Below are 21,689 nucleotides of genomic sequence, written 5' to 3' on the forward strand. Positions count from 1 at the left end.
GCTGGGCGGGGTCTAGGTAACCATGGCAGGTCGTGTGCGCTCTGCGGCGACCAGGACGTCACAGACGATGCATTACGAGTTCGCCCTCCCCTCCCCTCCGCCCCGCAATAACAGAGTCTGTTACGACAGAGGAAAAGTTTCCATTGTTTCCACTGCGAAGTTCAAACGAAACCCCTTCAGTTACGACCAACGCTCGTCGATCAGCTCCCAAGAGTGCGTCAGCTCATAATTTCAAACTGAGTACGCGTTTGTTGGTCTAAAAATCAGAATTCGTGTGGCCCGTCACTTACACGGTCAGGGGGCAGAGACAATTTGGTTTCTAGCCCAGAGAACACTCTTAATTTAAGAAAATTCGGTCTCCTGTTCAAATTTTGAAAATCCCCCCCCCCCTCACCTCTGTACTGAGATCGCCCAACACAAGATTTTTAAGCGGAACTTTGCGAATTTGTCGAATCCACATGAAAGTTATCCTGTTTTCCTCAGTTGCTCGATCTCGATTCCATTAACGCACAGAACCTCAGTAGTTGGAAGACCGTCGTCGGATAAACGCAGAAAATAACAACAAATGTCTGTTCTACACGTCTCCCTCCATTTTACACAAAACTGGAAGATATGAGCGTCGCCGAGCTCTTAAGAATTGCGAAAAGCCACCTCGAAGTCCACTGATAGCTTGGCTTTAAGTACCAGCTACTTCAAAGCCCAGTAATTCATCGTTCTCACTGTAAACCGCGATTATTTCCTTAAACAGCGTCAACCATTTGATCTTAGTAATGGTGAAGTGTAGTGTTTTCTTCGCGGTACGGACTGAATCACTAAATATCATTTAGACGAGTTCCTCTTTCTGAGGTTTAAGACGATTTGATTTCTGGCCAGAAGAAGGGAAGTGAAATTTTTTTAATATTATCGGCGTTTAAGTTTAAAACTTCAGCAATGAGGACACCAGCGTTCAGTTCTGCGTGCTTATTATGAATAGGCTACGTAACTGTACTTGAGCGGCTTAAACGCGAAACTGTGCCAAGACCACAGCTGTTTTAAAGGTAGCCTAACCCCCGCTCTAACCCACGGCTTTTACGACGTCAGTCAGCATTAGCAAACAGACTGCTCGCGTTCACGAACGGGGTACCCCGAGGGGCCCGTTTCCATTCAACGACACTGCTCAAAGAAATTATTAATTTCGTGTTTCAAAGTTCCGTTCGCCCGCTTTAGAAACGACTGACTCAAAGTCACAGAGAGGTCGCAGGTTCGAATCTCGGCCCAGGCACCAGCAATCCTGAGTTCTTTCGTGCATTTCCTCAGTGCCTCCAGTAGCCCATACAATTCATTCCACTGATCGTCGTTTGACGCAAAAGAGTCTGAACCACCTTCAGCGTCCTCCCATCTATGTCCAGGTCTCGCAGATGGTCTCTTTGCTTCAGGTTTTCCGACATCACAGCTTGGCACAAACACAAACCCTCGGCCTCTTAAGATGCAGACACGAGAAGAAAGAAGTTGCGGCTAGCCTAACCAGCTGGGCAGAGGCTGTCAATTGGCTCTTCGAACTTCGTCTCGTGCAGACAGATCCGTGAGCCTGGGTCCTTCTAGAACGTCGCTGGTCCATGTCTCGAGCCAAACGCAGACTCAATTTTTAAGGTTCATTTTAATATTATCTCCACATCTACACCGAGTGCTACCTTTCCTTCGTGTGAGGCAGTAATTATTACAGTTCTGTACGTAAGTTAAGTTAACGTTCGACCAGCAGCCGAGAGTTCTCAGCTTCTGCTATCAGAACCGCCTCCTTTCAGATTCCTTACGTGTCACTGGATTCTGTATAAGACAGGTCTATTCAACTGAAACAGCATCGTAAAATAACATAAGAAGCAGATTTTCTGCTTTCTATGGGAGATAGGAGTTGAAGGAGGGCTTTGGTTCATTCGGTGATGAACCTTCGGGTTCGGTAAGCCATCTAGTTAGTTAGTTAGTTAGTTAGTTAATATAAATAAGTGGGCTATAACCAGAGCAGCTTGCAACTGCAGTGTCGATGTGTTCGTTACCTGAGGGGCGTGTTCCACAGAAATCCGAGCTCGGGGCGAAGTCCTTTCGCGCCGACTCTCCCAGCCATCTCCTTCTTCGTCTTCCCAACTCGCATCTTCCTAGTGGACGTGGTTGATTTCGGACGTTTCGATGGGCCCTGTTCGGTATCCGGCCACAGGCCTGCAACGCCGGTGCTGATCGACGTAGGAATCTGCCCCCGACGACGAACACGCAAGACGATAGCCGTGCCTCCGCCGCGCTGCCCCCCGGGTCTATCGACACCGCACACAGGTTTTCTTACGCTCCCCAGACGAAATAACCCGTCTCAGTTTTCAACCCCGTGACACCCCATTCACACGAGAACACAAAAGGGCAGTTTCATGAACCAGCCCCTATCATTACGGAGGGTGATATTCTGTTTCTCACCGCGGGACGTGGCCTCCGCGCTGAACGGTTTCATAAAACAGACGAGCGTTAAATCTAATCTCGGATTTAACCGACGCTCAGCTTTGCAATCTCCTAGGTCGACTTCCGGCGTCCGTGTCTTGACTGGCTGCGGACTGGGCGATCTAGGTTCGACCCCTGACAGGGGTAAAGGACTTTCTACTAGCCTCTGCGTCCAGACCGGCTCTGGGGCTCACCCAGTAGTACCGGAGGTAAAACTCGGCCGGAGCGTGACGCTGACCACTGACCCCATCTGTTGCCTCTTCCCTGAAACATCCTGAGAGTCGCTGAACGGATTTTCACGTTGATTTGCCCAAATGGTTTTGTGACGCTCGTGGTCAGATTTTAGAATTCTGTACCCTGTGTAGAAATGTCTTTTTTTTAAGCTTTATCTCCTGAAGACGGCCAACATTGGCCGAAGCAGGCGAATTAAGCTGGTGTTATGGTAGCGTGGACGTTGTTTGTAATGTCGGACTGGTTAACCAGAAACGGAAGCTGGAAGTCTTTGCGTCGTAGTGGGGAACGTGGTCAGACACTTCGTTAATGGTTCCACTTTTCGAAACGTCGTATTTTAAGTGAAAAAAGATGACGGATGACGTCAGCTGAGAAAAGCAAACAAACCGCAGAGCACGAGAAACTTCGCTGCTGAAGCGACGGCCGTGTGGTTTACAGCGACGTTTCAAACACGGCAAAGAAAATATGCGATATTTTTATATAAAGGACCCTGCAAGGTAGTTCAGGTCGGAGACGTATACAAATACTTGATTTCCTTTGGACTTCTTTGAGATGTCAGTTTAGTGCAATTCTCGCCTGTCAAGCCTCCGAGATGGTTTCCACGAATTGAATTCAGGCGAAGAATAGTTGATGTGTGTATACAGACGATCAGAAAGGAGAGGGCTCAAAGGACGCTTCAGAGGTGTGCAGGCTGCTATAAAGGGCGCATTAACATCAGAATGTCTGTAATATGTACACTTTTGGACACACACACGGGGGGAGGCAGCGGGGCTTCCTCCCTCGAACACTGTAGTGGTGTAGGAACAACCCTCAGCGACCCCCATTGACCGTCCTCCACGGCTGTCACATCAGAAAGCACAAAGCTCAACAAAAGCTCCGAAGACTGCGCCTGTGTTGACGGCCACTGGAGGCCTTGTTTTGAAAACTGGCGTGCAATCATCAGCTGTAGATCGGGACGTGTGACAAGAGCGTACAGGTGTGTTTCGCCCCGTCAAGGCTGAACTTTCCTCTCTCTCTCTCTGAAGTCCACTCATTTTTAATGACGCGACTAGAATCACGTCTCGGCCGCCTTAACCCCAGTTAAAGAGCCTCGTTGACAACCCAGTCGATTTCCGGCCAATTTTTCGATTGAATTACGCAGATCGAAGGCAAAATCAGACAGGCTTTTGTAAGAACGTCGTCAGACGTCGATGTAATGACGTCATGACTTAGCAATGCAGACTAGGGGCTTCGAGCTTCGAGGGGTCAAGCCGGGACATGCCGAGGTCGACACATGTTTGAAGCTTCTTTCCACCTGCAGACGGCGCTACTTAGCTCCTTGTTATTCCCACTCAGTCAGTTCTGCTTGAATCCGTGATTTTCGTAGAATCGAGTTAAATAAAAGTATCGTTTAAACGTCATAAGATAGCGGTAATTATGTGTACCACTTACCACCCAGATGGACGTTTCATGTTTTTAATTTGCTTCTCACAATATACAAGAAGACGTTTCGTAAACATCATTAAAATCCGTGAAGTTAAGTTGCGCGATTTGTCGGAGGGAAAATATGAATTAAAGTGAAGAGAAGTTAAAAATCGAAAATGAAATTTCGTTCTGAACTCGTTCTGCCCCCTTTTTTCAAACGGAAGCCGATGAGTGAGCCTGAAACACGAGCGATTAAACGAGCGGACGGACGTTGCTCTTTTTATGCGCCCCCCCCCCCCCCCCCCCACACACACAAAATCCCCTTTAATTCTACGTGCCCTGGATTACGCGCGAGTGCCGGGGCCGTGCGTGAACAACGGAGAGCTAACCCACCCACTGCGACGGCAAAGTCGCCCTAGAGGAGCCGAAGATACGTCACGACGCGCGAGGCGACGCTCAACTCTTCAAGAAGTGTTTAATGGCGTGAGTTCACACGGAACTTCACTGGCAAGACTTTTTTTGGTGGGCGGGGAGACGGAAGATTTGATTTCGCCAGAAAATAATTTCTCCTTCATCGACTGGGCCCAAAATCTGGGCGCCAAAAATCCCAATTTCATTACGCCCACATTTTTAAAAAAAATAAGAAATCACGATCTATGAATATTGTTCCTGAGCACCTGGAGAATTTAGAAACATCTTAGCCAATCAACTTATTTAAGACAAAGTTCTCAAACCGTGGTCTTTTTTTTTTTTGGGGGGGGGGTCAATGTTTCGCTTCATCTTAACCGCAGAAGTGTTCTCAGGAAGCCGTCGACTGTCCACACGAAACGTCGGACGGCTTCAGATTTTGTTTGACGTGGTTTCGGTTTCATTACATCTCAAATTTGGTCAATTTTTTGAAGAAAAAAAAAGAGAACATTTCAAGGAAACCGCCCAACCCTCAGCGGCTTCGTCCTAATGTCTGTCCGTGTCTTCCGGACCGACAACATTTCAAGCGTCTGGCGTTCCTTCTTAAACGACACTCGTCTCCATTAAAAAGGCTCACGTTTACCACAAAAGAAACAGCAGTAGCGAAATACACCGCAGTCTGGAGGGCGCTGACCCCGGGGGTCGGGGGGGCCGTGTCTGTGTCTTCTCCCCCTTGTTATCACCTCGGGCTCACGCTACATTTAAGGGTTGGGGCGGGGTGAGAATGAGATTGTTATGTTTGTTATTCATGTGGGATTGGGGGTTGACACCACTGCGAACTGGATTCCCCCTTCTTCACCCTGCAATTTGCCACCACTTTCCGCCATAAATCACAGGCCAGGGCAAACGGAAGCCCGCCCCATCATTTCACGCAACTTTCGCTGGTCGGGAAGGGGGAGACAGCCTCTGAGGCAGTGGCGGCTCGTGACTCGGAAGGCGAGGACCTTTATTCAGGTGTTCCCTCTTCGACTCTCGAGCCGATGCAGGCCACAATCTCAGAAGTAAGAGACAATTGATTTGTAGGCGCTACTGGAACCAATGAGGAGAAACCTCGGGCAGGTGAGAATTCCGTTGTCAGATCTGCGATCGCAAGTTTGCAGCCGTCAAGAGCACGGGTCAGTCTATATCGAGCGACAGGTGACTCACTCGCCAGCTGAGCAGCGTTTGGAGTTGATTCGAAGGCACGTCAAGCCGTGACGTCACCGCAGACAACTGGTGATCTTGCCTCTGGTGCAATTCTTACGTCAGGACACACAGCAGACGGAACGACTTCGAAATGCGTTCTCTCTGACAAGCTGACACACGCACAAGAACGCGAAAGCAGAAATAAAACGAAGTCACAATCTAAAGAATTCTTTAACACTTGCAGATGTACCCACGTAACAAACTTTACAGAAGTAAAGAACATTCTGTCAAAGTGTTTCCTTAGACATTTCAGAATAATGGAGATTGGCCATAAACGGCCGTAGGATGCTGCAGAATCTGATGCGAAACCCAAACCAACAAATCACGCCAAACATAACCTAACGTAATAAAATTCAACTCCAAAGCAGCCGAACATTGCGCATGGTCGTCTGCGCATGCGAGTCACTGAGCGAACCAAACTTAACCTAACCCAACTTAATGATAAAAGGCACCGTTAGCAAATGATCATTATCGTTTCCGCGTCATGAACCTAACATTTAACGCTGATGCATTTAAATCTATTCAGATATCCTGCGGACGGAGTAGGTTAGAATCCACATTAACAAGAAATGGATAACTGCCACGGTAATCATAAGTATCGACTGATTTGGTTCACCATTTTTATATCGCTCTAAAACATATTTGGAGAAAAGTGCATTGTTTACAGTACCTTAAAGTTGAGTTTGGTGTGATTATTCTCAAATCAGTAGATGCAGAGACCCACATCACAATTTTCACACGAGGGTAGTTTCCCCTCCTCTTCCCACGCATCGTCTCTGTGGCTTCGACTTATTGCCCGTCACCGATCCAACGATCAAGTACCGTCTCAGGCAAAACACAACATGTTTTCGGTCACTTTTATAAGAACCACAGTAATCCAATCCATTCTTTACCACCCGCACGGATTCATCAGCTGATAACTTACGCTGCGATGAACACGCAACGCCAGCGCGTGGTCGATCTCGAAAACTTGGTGGTCGTACAATTTCGCCAACTTTCCCACAATCGGACATAAACAGAAACAGATTTGATACCACTCAGACTGGGGAGGGAAATTTTCTTGTTTCAGCTTCAGACACTAAAAAATTCTATTATAAACGTCAACGTCTAAGATCAATTACAGGCCAAAATTTCTCTGATTAGTATGTCAGGGCTTGAGAGTCGTTCTGGAATACGATTACTGCCTAATCATGCACCAAGTATTCTAGCATCCAAAACTTCATTCTTTCGACTACATCAGCGGTCCCCAACCTTTCTGACTAATGATCCACTAAATTATACATTAGGGCAATTCATTGAAGCTTACTGAAATTGATAGGCAAACATGTCCACACGTCTCGTTGTTAAACGGATTTGGAAATTTGTTATTTTTATCATCTATTCACTTAAAATTATACGCAGCCTACGTTAAATGCAGACAGTGACAATTTTGCATGAAGACGGCTGTCTTCCGGGATGCTGCACTGTAGTCTGATAAATACTGACCGACGTTTCAGTGTAGCTCACTGCTTCCATCATCACGGAGGAGTGCGCTTTGTCACGCTCGATCCGAGTCCAAGCCGAGACGAAGGAGATCCGCGGTTCAGGCCAAGGGATTCCGGGCATCACACATCAAACCACATCTCTGTTCAAAACGGGCGTCGGGCATAAATAAGGAAGGCAGAGAAAAGCCACACACAAGGAGATTAGGAAAGACTGGAATTATGATGCCAGCTGTACGCTTACATCGCTTCCAGTTCGGGACTAAGAAAATTTCAAGCGCTTCATTTTTGTTGCACGGCCATTTGTGTTCACAGAACAACTTTTAAAGACGATCGTCAATATAACACAGAACTGAATGAATATGGTACAAAATTAAAAAAGTTACAGATTAAGGAAAACATTACATTTGGTAAATGCACGAATCAACGACGGCAAGCTTGCAAACATGAAACTCGGGAGTTCAGAAGTTTGCAGAAACTGGAACCGATGCCATGTTCTGTTCAGACGCCGGACTCTGCCGAGCGACGACATTTCTTGTTTTAAGAATTCTTGGAATGAAGTTTCTTCATGGACGAGCGCGTCTCACCTCAAGGACCCCAGACTTCTTCTTCGTCAGCCGCTCGCTTCAGTATCGAGTGAGAACAACCGGGAAGTTTTCGGTGATCAGATGATCATCTTGAAATATGATCACTATGTTGACTTCAAATTCTGAAGAAGAAAAAAAAACACAAGCATCAGTGAAAGTGAAGTGATCACAATTGCCCGTTAAGTGAAAAACAGTTCTTTTGTTACAAACAAAAATACTCCTTTGTTACCCTGACCGTGCATAAAGAAACACTCGTTCCACGAGTCTCGTTATCACGCGCTGTACTCACGACATCGTGCACTTCATTTCCACTTACCAACTTTAAAATTGCTTGTCGAAAGGGTTGGACACGTGAACAGCCGAGGGAAGATCATGTAGATTGGAATTGCCAAACCACAGGCCACGTTCCCTTCACCGATCTGAATGTTCTGTATCTCTGTCGCTGAAAGGGACAGAAGCCAATTTATTACTTTCTATTCACTAATTCCACACGGTGCACATCTCAAGATTCATTCAAAGCTGACGTCAACCAAGAATTCAGACCTGGTAGAGTACCTTCACTATCTGCTGCTAAACACCAAATGATAACACCTGACGATTAACAACGCACCTAAATTCAGTTTTAAGTACGAGGCTTACGCGAGCAAGATAAAGCCACCTCTGCAATTACGGTACTCTCAGATTTTCTCATTCAAAAGCGTAAAACACATCATCCTGATCTTAATTAATAACGAGTCCACAAATTTCTCATAATGTTCACCATAACGAAGGCAACCGTTATGTTTGCAGAAACAATCAAATGCCTCCACAAAGGCACGCCTTAAGCCTGAAAGCCCATCCTATACAAAGGTCGTAACTGATAACTTAGCGTACAAATTTTAAAAACATTGCAAATGGCTCAGAACAAGTTCTGCGCATTCCAGTCACATACAAAAAGACAATAAGGATCGACCAGAAGTCCTTTTACCGTCTCTTGCGTAGCCCTCGGCGCAGCCGCAAGTTTCCACGCGGACCAGCTGCAGTTCTACGGACTTTATGGGGACCTCGCAGTGCTGTATAATCAACTGGAAAAACAGTGGGCGTGTAAGTCAACAGATGGCACTCAAGTTTTCACACAGAGGCTATGCATCGTGTCACCCAGACACCAAATTAGCTGAATTTTAACTGTACATCTTATTTTACCTTCCTGCAGCGCATCTACACGCTACCCCTATTCATTAACCAAAACAGCAAATCCCACCACCGGATAATGTTCCCAGCCACTTCAATTGGTTTCAAACCCTCACAACCAATTTTACTAAAATCAAATTTAATTATCTTATCACTCACTTTTGCGTCCAATAAAATAGTTCCCCACTCAAAATTCTGGGCTGTACAGATCATCAAGTGTGGTCGCTCCGTACTCACTTTTCCTCTCTTGGGTACCAGAACTTAAACAATTAGCGTTAGTTTTTGTTTGAAGAGTAAATAACAAGATCTTGCTATTTTAAAGCGAACCCTGCAAGCATGAAATAATCAGGCGTCCGACAGACTCTCCCAGGATAAAAGGGAAAGTCAGAGAAACTCTTAACAAGTGAATGCCGAGTGAAAAAACAGAAGCGTTCATACCTCCCCTGTGAACGGTCTGGTGATGCAACACACCGTCGAGTCCAAGTGACCCGTGACCAAAAATCGATGGATGCGACCTTTGTCCTTGACATTCTGCAAAGATTCTGGCGTGACAGAGAAGTTCACCGGATGTGGCACGGCTTTCTCGCACGCTGAAGGCTGCGAACACGCAGAAAAGAAGTCATGCCACTCAACGGGACAGATCAGCATCGATAAAGTAAAAGAAATTTGAGATTGGTCTCGTGGGACACAGCGACAACAAGGTTGAGGTTAGCTATGAATCAAAGACACAGGACATCTAACGCTACTGAAAGCCACTTCGTTACGTACATTTATAATAATCTTCAGGTGTATGTTGTAACCATCAAATTTTCCAGGAAAATGTAGAACAGGAAACTGAATACACAATTAAATTCACTTTAATGATGTCGGATTTCAATATGAAGGAGACTAACAGATTGTGCTAAAACTTGATTATATAAAGTCAATTGATCTGGAGTTCAATTAATAAGGTAAATAATAATGTTATCAAATATTAAACAAAACTGTGGAAAATTGAAGTATCTAGTGTTTCAGAACCTCATGAATAATTTGTAAAAAATCATTGCTCAACGAAGAGCACGATATGTTCCATAAAATACAATTTGACTCTGAATTACTGTCCAAGACGTGTGCGCGTGTACCTCCAAGCTCACCTTGGTAATGATTTTATTATTCGTAGCACTTACAATTAAAGTACAAACAAAATCAATAACAAATATTATTGTAATGTATTTACAAATTTTAGTAAAACTCCCCGTAACAAATTTCACTGAAAGTGCCAGAGGATTATTTGAAGCGTGACAAGGGAACTGGACAACCCCCCCCCCCCCCCAAAAAAAAATGCTTTGATAAGGGGAAGGACAGCTGTAGGAAAAAAATTAAGTTAACAGCTGTCAATCTTAGCTCTTAGATAAGAAAATAATCAGCCACATAATTGTATCACTTGTTCTAAAGCAAGACCCAGTTCTATTTTACACTTGTACTTCAGCCCTACCTTACATTCCACAATAAACTCCGATACTTTGAGCAGATCCTTTGCCAAGAAACTTCTTTTCATTTCGCATCGCAAGAGATACTGAATATTGACAAAAACTCCGTGATAAGTTTCGTATAAAGTCTTATTCGGCCTGGGAGTCAAGGGAAACTCAAACGGCATCTCCGTTTTCCCCGCTGGGATCTTCCCAGGAGAGGCCACTTCTAACACGCAAGAAACAAGCTGGATTGGCTGAAATATAAAAGGATTGATACACAGTGTTCCAATAAATGGCGCCAAAATGTTGACTATGTTATGGGTTGTGACGCTGTCACACTGCATGTGGTGACCAAAGTTTCGGGGGGAAAAATAGAGACCGCAGTGTCACAACCCAGACTCATAGCAAAATCAGACGATAAAATAAAAACAACACGCAACATAATGAAAAGGGAGACAGGAAAAATACATTTATCAGAACAGATGCCATCTCTTCAAACAAACAATAAAAAAGTAAAGGAACCAGGAACAGTGGCTAATGCCTTTAATAATAAAGATGTATGTGTGTACCCAGATGACCATGATGGACATTTTTGCCATCGTGAGAACCTCGTATCTCAAAACTAAACCAAAAATGTCTGCGATGGCTTGACAAACAAAATGGTACAACAAAATATTTCCATACTTACCACAAGTACACAGTTTTTCCTCCAAGTATGTGAATTTTATCGCGTAACACTACGCCAAAGAAAACATTAAGAAGAAAATAAAGTGCCAGATTATAAAGTTCGTCAGAGCGCCGTCTCTACGCACATAATATCCACGGTTCCTAAAGAATGAAGTCTGAGCATCAAAATCAACACCATTTAATTAAATTGCTTCAGTATATGAAACCAAAAACATACCTTAACTGAGTTGTAAAATGCTTCAAATATTCCGACATTTTTGGCACTTAACTGCAAGTTAACAGTGCCTTCCATGGTCAAAGAAATTCCATCATGTTTTATATCAGACGCAGAATGTACCAAGACAACGCCTGTTATTTTCTCCTGAAACAAATATAAAAATAATAGAATTTTAGTAACAAGAACACTGGAAAGGTATTTTAAATACCAGAATACAGGGGACACGCAAGGGCCATTTCATCATCAAACACAAAGTCTGATTATTAAGTAAAACACATGACAGAATTAAATGCGCCTGACACCAAATATTTTTAAATTTTAATTGTTTTCCAGCTACTTACGTAAAGGCCACACTTACGCCTCCAGGTCAAATTGATACCTTTAGTTACTCAGTCATTACTTTTACAGAACCTCCTCAATGGACTGTTGTATACTGATTCCCAAATTGTAAATTCATTTACAGCGCAAGATCATCATTAGTTCAGCTTGTTTCCTAGAATGTGAATTTATTCTAGCCATTTGTATGTACATAACTGATGACCTTAGTTCTTTTAATTCCAATATATACTAGACACAGGCATGATCTGCACAGACCAACTGCTGAGTGTAGCGCATACCAAAAGAAGGTATTTCACACAAATATAAAACTGTACAATAATCTCCCATCTAGTGGTCCAGCAAAGAATAAATTGGAAAGGTCATGGCCCAATGAAAGGCATTATCATAGCATTTGCTTGGAAGGACTGAGGAAAACCACAAAAAGCCTCAGTCAGGATATGTGGTCTCTGAACCCACATTTTGACCAGGGGCGGAGTGTTAATCATTCAACTGCAAGATTCAGTGATTGATGGTTTAAGTATCGGAAAGCTGAAGGACCAGGCCGGAGAGCACAGGAAGACTGGTCACTCAGAGGCAAGAAACAGAAAGGAGAAACAAACTCTGATCCAAGCCAACAGAAATGAACGGATTGAGGGAAACTGACAATTCCAGGGCCACTACAGAGGATGGTTAAGTCATGAGGTAATACATGTCTTGTCCTCAAACAAAACCTTCTTGTATTTTTCCAGCATCAACTGACTCAAAAGCTGATGACCTCAGAAGTCTATTTATTTCCTTCAGAAACGAAAGTTGGCTCATAATGGTGGACTGCATGTTTACATGTGAAGAGAATGCTTGATATTTTACAAATTGTGTAGGTAAGTTGAATACACTAAATTAAGAATTATGAATTAGTAGGATGTAACACTCTGACAGTGGGAGGTAGCAGTCATGGTCTACATTACAATACTTTACACAAAACAATAAAATGACGGGGCAAAATCTTAATTCAAATGTCTCAAAATGATTTCATGACATAATTCAATGCACATTCCTAACCTGACCGAGTTCGAAGTTCTACATACCACCTTTACTACCCTTCATTTCAGAAGTGACAATAAAACATTGTAGAACAATTCTCTCAGTAATTCTTTACTAATTATGAGCATCGGTAGTATTATCAAATCACATTTGTTACTCACATGCAACGCTGGACAAAAATGAACATCAACATAACCTGAAACTGATCTCAAACTCGACATACCCCTTCATGGTATACTTTGTTGGCCTTCTTGACTCTTATATCTAGATTTATTGTCATAGCTGTGCTTCAGAAGTACTATGTTATGTAGTTTGCAAGCTACTTTCAGGCTGAAAATAAAATATACAGGATACTTTTGTCACAACTTCAAATCTACTAACGATTATTATGATCATGAACACTGATAATGTTGACAAATGTAATCTGTGAGAGTTAGAGGAAATTATCATCGGTGATTCCTGTCACGGATACAGCAATTGCAATGCCAACTTAAGGATATATAATTTATTATTCCCATCGCTTTGTGCGACTTCCCTTGATCTTCACGTTTAGAAGCAATTATAATTATGCACGAAAAAAATTCCAGTATCATTTTTAATATGTAAGTGGACATGATATCCAAAGGTCATCTCATGCTCTCAATATTAGTGGGAAATGCTATGTGTCTGAACAATGTAGTAGCAGTAATATTACAATTTAATTACTAGATGACGGTAATTTATGGTCTCTAGTATAACTCATTAAGTCACGAAACTCTGAACTCGGACGTAGATTCGCAGTTCAAAGTTCAGGACCGTTATTATCAAACTACATAACTATTTGAAAACACTGTTATCAAAAACAAAAACCGCTGTTAAGCATTTAAATCGGGAATAAATACGTCTGTGCTTAAAATGCCCGCATTTCGTTTTCTTGGGCAAACGCTTAACAATTACAGGCGGAGAACTGTTGATGAACTCAGAGAATTAGTGTTTAGAGGTGGTGTTGTTGCATTAGTAGCAGCTGTCGTCTTATGGTTCGCAATATTTTTGTATGTAGCCTTTTATTACACTTACATGCCTTCAATTTCACATGTTCGGGCTGTTCACCTACAGTTTAAGTAAGTATTTTGAAGACCCTTTCCTTATGTGCCTGATATGTACGTTTCAAATGACACAAGCTGTCCCATCAAACTGCACAGACTTCCTGTGATGCCACAATATAGCTTTGGTAGTAGCTGTTACACTTGTTTGCAACTTTGTTGCTGAAGTATTGTTTTTGCATAGGTCATGTGAGGCCAGCAAAGGTATTTGCAGTTTCCCCTCGGCTCATGTCCGTCTAACCAGGAAGCAGCAGTTGCTTATGATTGGGCAACAGTACAAAATGTATTTAGATCTGGAGATGCCAGAATCTCCAGCAAATCAGAAACTTGGTAACTGTTCAAACAATATAATTTAAATTTCAGTATCATTTGATGCCCCATCATTTCAGACATATATATCAACTTTTCTTATTTCCAGGAATGTTTATGGTGTGCATTCGGCTGCAAGATAAGGACGGCCAGTTGGTCGACAACTCCTGCCGCTCCGCTATGTTGCACTATCGCAGTTACCTTCTTCATATGTTGTCTACACTCATCTTCTCACCAATGATGGTGTTTGGCAATAAAGAAGAGAAACAGAACATTGTTTTAGAACTTCTTGCAGATTTTGAGGAAGATCAGGTAATCTCATGGACTTATGTCTGTGTTGTAAACATTCACCATCTTCAACAGAAGAAGTTCCACCTTTAAACACTAAAAACCATTTGAATCCTTGAATTTTGTTCATTATTTCCTCTACTAAAACAAGTCTTAAAATACTGCAGAGTTCCATTAGCACTTTTGCCTAATTTCAAACAGAACTGAGTACACTTGCAATGTTCTTCAAAGTCTACCGGATTTTTGAACAAGGGTCACAGCACTGCACGCAGCTGTACTTCACAAAGTGTCAATTGACGGTGACATATTCCGCAGTTTTGAACTTAATTATCAGCCATGTATCAAGTCTTACTCACAGTCCAGCTTGCCATCTGTTAAACTAGCATTACCCCAGAATTTTAAAATTCGGTCAACAGCCCCATAATATGGGGATTCAGATCACCTTTGTGGCAAATGATTCAGCAGATTATATTGTCCCATCATCTACTAGCAGTTTCACATTTCAGTCATTCCATAAATATTTGATGACACCTCGTAAATAAAATATTTTATTTTATCAGTATATAATTTATATTGTAGAACCATCCAGTGACAGACATCTACGTGGAAATTCAATCTCGTCACGTGGAATTGTATTCTGCCACACTGCACATCCACGCTCACTTCACTGGGATACGCTACTTCATGTTTCATTGGCCGATGCTTTCTGCTGCTGTTGGGATAACGTCTAACTTGTTCTTCATCGTGCTCGTTTGTATGCTGTCGTGGTGGCACTTACGTCGGCCAAATGAAAATGAGGGGGAATTTTTGTACAGTGCTGCAAGAGACGATGATGAACTACGACTCAACCCGAAGAGGAAGAATGCCGTCACACTTAGGGGAGAACATGATGGTACAATAGAACCCATACTTTGTGATAATAACATATTTAGTAAAGTTTATTTAAACTTCCTTTGTATGCAATTCGCATGTTGATATAATCCACAGAAATGTATGTAGCAGCTTCTTATTTATCTTGAATTAACTTGACAGTCTGTCCACTATAACAGTGACTTATCAAAAGATCATACTTTTAGACCAAATTTGCATGCAGCATCTTGCTTAGAATGCAAAAGTATGTTTACCGACCTGTAGACAGCTTTTCATTTTTCTGAGGCTTTGGTGAAAGAACTAACTGTAGCGTTAAGTCACCTCATACAACTGGAAATCAATTAACCTTTGCTCTCTAATGGTGATTCATGGTGATCAACCCACAGTATAGCAATAATTTATCTCCTTCTTCTTCTTGGCTCTACAACCCAGAATGTGTCTTCGCTGACCCCTTTCGGAGGTTTCTCAGTCTATATTCATTAGTACATTAAATGGATTTGTTTTGGAACAGACAGTTCATCTGAAGAGACCAGCCTCTTGGATGACAGCAGCAACACAAATGGTGAAGGAGTCGATGTACTTCCAACACAAGCCGTTGGCGGTCGACAGTTCATCACAGAACTTCTGTATAGTCAGCAGTTCAAGTGATAGTTGAAGGAAGAACGTCATTAACAAAAAGATGAGAACATTTAAATTACCACAAATTCTCTTCAGAAGTTTGTGCAGCTCACATTTCATTCCATTTTTTACTAATAGGTTTTTAGTGACAAATTTTATATCAGATTTTATTATATTTTAAGTCTCATACTGTATCGCTACTGTCAGACACGTCCTACGATAAATCCTAGTCAAGGACATGTCACTCTGCTGTTTATTGTACATTAATAAATCGTAGCGAGTTTCATCAGTGACGAAACTCCTGCTTTACACAACAAAAGACAACCAAACAAGATACAGAAGATTGCTGTCTTCTGGGTTGTTGCGCCATGTGGTGTGGTAGAAGTTTACCGACGTTTCAGAGGCCCTCACTGTCTCCATCATCAGGGCGATGATTGCAAGGGCCTCAAACGTCGGTAAACTTCTACCAGACCACACGGCGCAACAACCCAGAAGACAGCGAACCTCAGATCCTACTGAACAACATAAACTGTGTATATAAAGAAGTGTTTTCCTTAAAGTTATGTCCACATTCCTACAGAATACAGTGGAATATGTACGAGAAGTGAAACTGAGTGATAATTTATTAAAGTTTGAAAATTATGGCTGAAACAACTTCTTTGTTAATAGTATAATGACATCATTAAGCTTATCACTTGCAATTCATGGATTCACACACCTGTACTTGTAGCTGGCAGCCAGAATTTAACTGCAGGGTCCTCTGTTTAATCGTGCACTACCGCAGTGCACAGCCAGCTGCAACATGCGTAGGCCATGAAGCGCATTCGATAACTGCGCGAGATAGTTCACTTCACTCACTATTTGTCTATCACGGTGGGTTTTCCTGCATACTGCCTTTGAAGTAGTAAGACAATTTATATGAATGGCTGCTGTTCCATAGGTAAATCTTGCCATGGAACTGCTTACAAGAAAGCTGCACAGAAATGACCACAAGAGTGAACTGCGAATGAGTGTGCCTGCAAGCTAATTTAAACTTTTGGTCATTAATGATTCTTGAGTAACACCTGACATCCGAATATTGGAATTGCACTCGTAATTCCTGTATCCTGTTTGGCGCGTCATTGCCCCGACAGAGATTCTGGCTCAGTGTCGGTCTACAGTGGGTCAATGTTGAAGGGGCGTAAACACAAAATGATGAGGAGAATGTCTGAAACTGAGGGAGTAAAAACAATTATGGAAGAAGCATCACAGTCTGTACTTTTCTATGGCGATTAAACCGAGGATTATGAGTTCGTGCTATAATAGAATCTTTGGTATCCATGAAAACAGGGAGTGTCTAGAAATGCCAAATAAGCTTAAAGGGAAAGCTCAGTGAAGATTATCAGCGTGTTAGTGGGTTAGATGATTGCAATGTGGTGGCGATGGCAGGCGAGATGTGGGAAGAAACGGACTTCACTGCGCTCAGCAAGTGGGATGATATCTGAGCTAAATCATGTTCATGTGAAGCATATAACCTGCAACATGCCCTCGTTGATTCACGCGATATAATATTGACAGTGTGTAGCAATTATTCAAGCAGGAAGATGGCAGTTTATTTGGCAACTGATGTTTTTTCTGTACTGCGAGAATTAAAATTAAACAGGACAAACTGAATAGGCTGTCATGTTACAGTGTAAAGTAATTTATTTCAACTCAATGATCTTAAATAATTATAATGTATTTTACTATGTTGCTATATACTAACAACAAGAATCCCATAAAAAGTAACCTGTTTTAAATAAGCTATGCATTTGTCAATGAATTATAGTGTACCATTATTTGCGACTGTCTTGCATATTAACATACAGTAGCAGTGAACACCCATTTCTTTTGTCATTTTGTATGCATTAAAACAGCACAAACTGCAATACCTGATTTTCTTTCTTAAGTTCTGAAGCAAGTATACGAATATTATTACAATATTAACACTATGAGTCTAGTCTATAACATTAGTGTCTACTAGAACTTATATCTGGCAAGAATGCATGGTAACATAAGCGCACACAGCTGAATTTCTCATAACTGAATGTTTGTCTTATCAGAAATAAAATAAACTGTAAAATATCTTATGAACTGCAGAAACCATTAAAATTTATACATTTGTTTAGCTTCTTTATATGTTGTTGAAATTGATCTTTATGGTTTGAATAAATCACAACTCCTTTTGTATATGTCAAGACAATGGATTTGTTTCTCAATAAGAAAACAACCCAAAACTACCAACAGCAGCAGCAGATTGAATTATTAATTCCCAAATAAAAACTGAGGGTCACTGATTTGGAATGGCTCGATGCTCAGAAGGCCGAGAGGTTCAAGTGCGTTGCACGGTCTTCAGGAACAAACGTAAATGTCAAATTATTAGCATCTGTATGGAACTGCAACAGAACAGAACATTGGCCCACAAGGATGGAAAAGAGGCTTAGAAGTTTTCCAGGCAAAAATTTTTCTTTATATTCCTGCGCACTTTTTGTCTGTCTTGAAAAATTATCATAATGTGATCTGACAGTGATACATGTATAAATCTGTCTTAAGTAAGAAAATGTAAATATTTTATACTGATGATTCATACATGACCCTCAATACATCATGAAAAGGTAAACTTGGAATAAATATTTACTACATACTGTTATTCTTTTTCTTCTTATCTGCTAAAGTACTGTGGCTGTTAATTAATTCTCTTCTTCCATTGATCTTGACAGCTTCGGCTGATATTCAAAAGGCCTTAAATTCCAATCATTCGCACAGGTGAAGTCACGTGAAAACTTAATGTCAACTGTTCAGAATATCAAGTGGCTATGTACACAGTATATTCTATGACTAAGATGGCACACTTTATAGTTTACAGATAAGTTACAAAAGTTCACACTGCTCTTTGCTGTTGTCTTTTTTTACAGCACAATGTTTCGTGCAAAGGTAAAGAAGGTTCACACACAAAATGAGATCGCCAACATGCTCCACTTTTACCGAGTAACAAGCTCTTGAGTTAGTCCGTACAATGAACTGAGAGACACAGAAATGTAAAGCTCCAAATATAAAATACGCATACAAACAGGAATTTACACTATGAATGCCAAGCGCGTTTCGACCTCAAGAGGTCATCATCAGTGGCAAAAAAAACAAGTTAAATCATATAATATAAATCAAAAGATTAAAAGTTTTTTTAACAGAGCATAAAGGTAAGTTCTTCATATTTAGTAACACTTCGTTGGATGTTGGTTGCACAGGAGTTGGTGTATTATATTGGGCACTTAGCTATCAGTCCACTGGTCTGATGGCGGTTGTCGGTCTATGGTGAGCCGCGGTTGCGTTGTCTGTGCCCGTGAACTTTAACGACACGTGGGCGAGTAACAGTTTCATTGGTACCCAAGTATAAATTAACATGATGTGGCAACAGTAAAGTGCCAAATGAAATGTGATTAATGCATGTGTCAATGGACACACTAGCAGCATCGAATACATTATTTGGTACCACAGTGTTGCCACATCATGCTGTTGTCAGTTACTCATACCTACGCACCGCAAAGTCATCGTAAGTATTGAAACTGAAATTAAACTGCATACTTTTACGTTCTCAGACATCAATCACGTACCAACAAAGAGCAGTGTATTACAGTATTGATCAGTAATTTGTATGCAATGGGCAGAATATATTCATACAAAAATGTAATTATTTTCCACAAACATAAGGCGTGTAATAAAATTGTAAAGCTTCAACTTACATGTACAAGAATCAGTATGAAAAACCACACATTGTCATTCAACACTTTAATAACATGCGACAGTATGAAAGATTGTGCAGTACACATTTAAAGCACAGAAAATCAAAAGATGACTCTCTCGTGTCCACACAACGAACAGACGTTCTCAAAATTCCTGGCACACGACAAATATGAAAGAAGTCAGATGTAATTTTTATAACAGGGTTCAATAGTCTGTTTTCTAAATTCAATTTAACAAGCAAGAGCACTTTGTACAGTAAAACCTGCCTACAATGGAACCTGCATTATATAAAAACCTTCCTTTATCAGGAAATTTCTCTGGTCCCACGAATATAGAGCGGAAAACAAATGTAACCCTATCTGTAATAAACGTTCAATGCAAGGAGAAAGAAGAAAAAGTTTAACACACACACAAAAAACAAGAACAAGCTTGAAAATCTGTTGTTGCTTGCTCAATAATTTTGCTCTAATTGTTTTTTCTAGAACTGTCTGAGGACTCCGTTCAGAAACGGAATGCCTCGCGGCATTTTACTGAACTAGTGACTGGAGAACGAAACAAAACAGACAGACTGATGTGATTTTGTTCATAAATACACATGGTACACACCATGTAAGTCTTTTATCTAAAGTACTACATTCTTATAAGACACACTTTATTTATTTTTTGCTTGAAAATGTCTAAAATCTGCATGTACCTTGTAGCAAAAAATTTTCTAAAATGTCCCTCTATAACCTGGTCGCATCTTATAATCTGGAAAACACAATTAGCTCCTGTGCTACATAGAAACGCATCTGAAGTGAGAAACTATTCAGACCCCTTGGGGATTCAATTAGCAGCAGGTTTCACTGTGCTTCAAAAACATTTATATTTTACTGACAAAAAAAAATCTCGAAGAAAAAATATACACCAAAGATGTCATCTACTTGAACTCAACATAATTTCAAATATCGCCAGCTAATTACAAATATACATGCATAAAACAGAGGGGCACTGCAAAAATATCCACTTCTCTCAGCGTTGGGCCAGACTGCCAGTAGGAAACAGGATGCCCAGTCCACTGGGATACAACGTAACATCAGACACAACACGGGACAGAAGCAGAGGCGAAACCACCAAACCCTGTTCTTTTGTATCTTCTTACCTCTCAAATTTGTCCACGACAATGCCACAACTTTCACTTTCTAGACAACCGTGCAGCACCCACACACATGCATCCTACTATTTTAAAAAATAGATGACAGTAGTTTAAATGAGAGAAAAATTAATTCTTCTTTGGCAGTCTACAGCGATCATGATTGTGGCACATAACCAATGTTTAGCTTGCAAAACTGTAAAAGAGAGAAAAAGAAAACAGCCGTCACTTCACATGTAACTTCTGCTTTTGGGGATGAGCAGTGTCAAACGTCAGATAATTCCCAGCATTCAATGTGGCTCATCCTTGACAGCCAAAATTACACACTCAATTTTGCAATTACTCCTTGTTCCTTACGTTTTTGTGGCTGGAAGCCAAAAATTGTAAGGAACTATCACTGTTTACGTTAAAAATTACGATTATAAGGCGAACTGTCGATATAAAAATGCAACCACTTTCTGTAAATGTCTTGTTACACGGCCACTTCATATCAAATCATCGTCAGCCAAATCATCGTCACACAGCATTTATTACTTAAAAAGGACATAACGGGCTACTGGCTGTTGCTATTCTGTCCGTCTGCTTAAGATGTCAAGATGTAGCTTGATCTCAATGACATCTTTCACTGAGTAATACATGTATCCCACCTTTCTGGCCAGTACCACAACGTCCTTGAAGATGATACAGCAGCCTTCAATGATGCTGTGCTCAGCCACTGCCGACTTTTATGGTTGGTGTATGCACATCTGCTGTGCGTGCCTTTTACACTTCATCTCAATGGAAAATCGCTCAACAAAATTAGTTTTCATCTACCACTTCAAGTTTAAACAAATGAAATCATTCCTACAGTTTAGACGCTGCTACTAGTGGGCAGATGAATGGGCATGACAGAGCTATGTAACACTGTATGTAGCTGCTTCTCAAGATAGTTTGA

The 21,689-nt window shown here is 41.4% G+C and overlaps 4 protein-coding genes and 1 long non-coding RNA gene across 14 annotated transcripts in view; 2 read left to right on the top strand and 3 right to left on the bottom strand.

The window, feature by feature from the left end:
• LOC110833500 (homeobox protein otx5) overlaps positions 1-7,121 on the bottom strand; it is a 56,004-nt gene extending 48,883 nt beyond the window's left edge. The window contains exon 1 of one of the 2 annotated variants that reach the window (XM_022071646.2): positions 6,416-7,121. The gene's annotated coding sequence lies outside the window, so the exon portion shown is untranslated. Of the gene's footprint in view, positions 1-2,030; positions 3,443-6,415 lie in introns of those variants that run through there. The other variant, XM_087360925.1, reaches the window with a different exon arrangement.
• LOC147871539 (uncharacterized) overlaps positions 1-7,341 on the top strand; it is an 85,673-nt gene extending 78,332 nt beyond the window's left edge. The window contains exons 2-3 of the long non-coding RNA XR_015538716.1: positions 1,416-1,629; positions 7,242-7,341. This is a non-coding gene — a long non-coding RNA (uncharacterized LOC147871539). The remainder of the gene's footprint in view (positions 1-1,415; positions 1,630-7,241) is intronic.
• A 152-nt stretch (positions 7,342-7,493) lies between these two features.
• Positions 7,494-13,143, bottom strand: LOC110833499 (vacuolar protein sorting-associated protein 26C). Of its 3 annotated transcripts, none has more exons than XM_022071642.2 (7): positions 12,859-13,143; positions 11,339-11,482; positions 10,458-10,688; positions 9,422-9,580; positions 8,781-8,877; positions 8,130-8,255; positions 7,494-7,935 (listed from the first exon to the last, which is right to left on the bottom strand). In XM_022071642.2, exons 1-7 carry the CDS (start codon positions 12,916-12,918, stop codon positions 7,853-7,855), a joined length of 900 nt encoding a protein of 299 aa, XP_021927334.1. In that variant the 5' UTR covers positions 12,919-13,143; the 3' UTR covers positions 7,494-7,852. The 3 variants fall into 3 exon arrangements, with proteins under 3 accessions (XP_021927334.1, XP_021927335.1, XP_021927337.1); XM_022071643.2 differs by having other exon boundaries at positions 12,921-13,142; XM_022071645.2 differs by lacking the exon at positions 12,859-13,143 and adding an exon at positions 11,680-11,804.
• Positions 13,144-13,249: 106 nt separating this feature from the next.
• On the top strand, positions 13,250-18,085 carry Seipin (lipid droplet biogenesis associated protein seipin). Of its 2 annotated transcripts, none has more exons than XM_087360923.1 (5): positions 13,250-13,299; positions 13,964-14,109; positions 14,198-14,400; positions 14,956-15,268; positions 15,758-18,085. In XM_087360923.1, the coding sequence occupies exons 1-5, from the start codon at positions 13,265-13,267 to the stop codon at positions 15,892-15,894; spliced, it is 834 nt and encodes a 277-aa protein (XP_087217049.1). In that variant the 5' UTR covers positions 13,250-13,264; the 3' UTR covers positions 15,895-18,085. The 2 variants fall into 2 exon arrangements, with proteins under 2 accessions (XP_087217049.1, XP_021927333.1); XM_022071641.2 differs by lacking the exon at positions 13,250-13,299 and adding an exon at positions 13,354-13,797.
• LOC110833484 (Eps15 homology domain containing protein-binding protein 1) overlaps positions 17,530-21,689 on the bottom strand; it is a 30,656-nt gene continuing 26,496 nt past the window's right edge. For all 6 annotated transcript variants that reach the window (XM_087360904.1, XM_087360905.1, XM_087360903.1 and 3 more), the window contains one exon: positions 17,530-20,951. The gene's annotated coding sequence lies outside the window, so the exon portion shown is untranslated. The remainder of the gene's footprint in view (positions 20,952-21,689) is intronic.

The sequence above is a fragment of the Zootermopsis nevadensis genome, unplaced genomic scaffold (genome assembly GCF_977971745.1).
Source record: "Zootermopsis nevadensis isolate Lab colony 2312 unplaced genomic scaffold, Znev_1.0 Znev_ptg000050l, whole genome shotgun sequence".
In the NCBI taxonomy this organism is placed as follows: domain Eukaryota; kingdom Metazoa; phylum Arthropoda; class Insecta; order Blattodea; family Termopsidae; genus Zootermopsis; species Zootermopsis nevadensis.

What these genes read in the sequence shown, in the direction of transcription:
- LOC110833499 (XM_022071642.2), bottom strand. Translation starts at nt 12,918, where the DNA reads ATGTCGAGTTTGAGATCAGTTTCAGGTTATGTTGATGTTCATTTTTGT. An exon ending in CATTTTACAACTCAGTTAAG is followed by an intron (nt 10,689 to 11,338) that starts GTATGTTTTTGG and finishes TTTATATTTCAG; the next exon opens with CCAATCCAGCTTGTTTCTTG. An exon ending in CCAGACCGTTCACAGGGGAG is followed by an intron (nt 8,878 to 9,421) that starts GTATGAACGCTT and finishes CTGTTTTTCCAG; the next exon opens with TTGATTATACAGCACTGCGA.
- Seipin (XM_022071641.2), top strand. Translation starts at nt 13,592, where the DNA reads ATGCCCGCATTTCGTTTTCTTGGGCAAACGCTTAACAATTACAGGCGG. An exon ending in TCCAGCAAATCAGAAACTTG is followed by an intron (nt 14,110 to 14,197) that starts GTAACTGTTCAA and finishes TCTTATTTCCAG; the next exon opens with GAATGTTTATGGTGTGCATT. An exon ending in CAGATTTTGAGGAAGATCAG is followed by an intron (nt 14,401 to 14,955) that starts GTAATCTCATGG and finishes TTTATATTGTAG; the next exon opens with AACCATCCAGTGACAGACAT.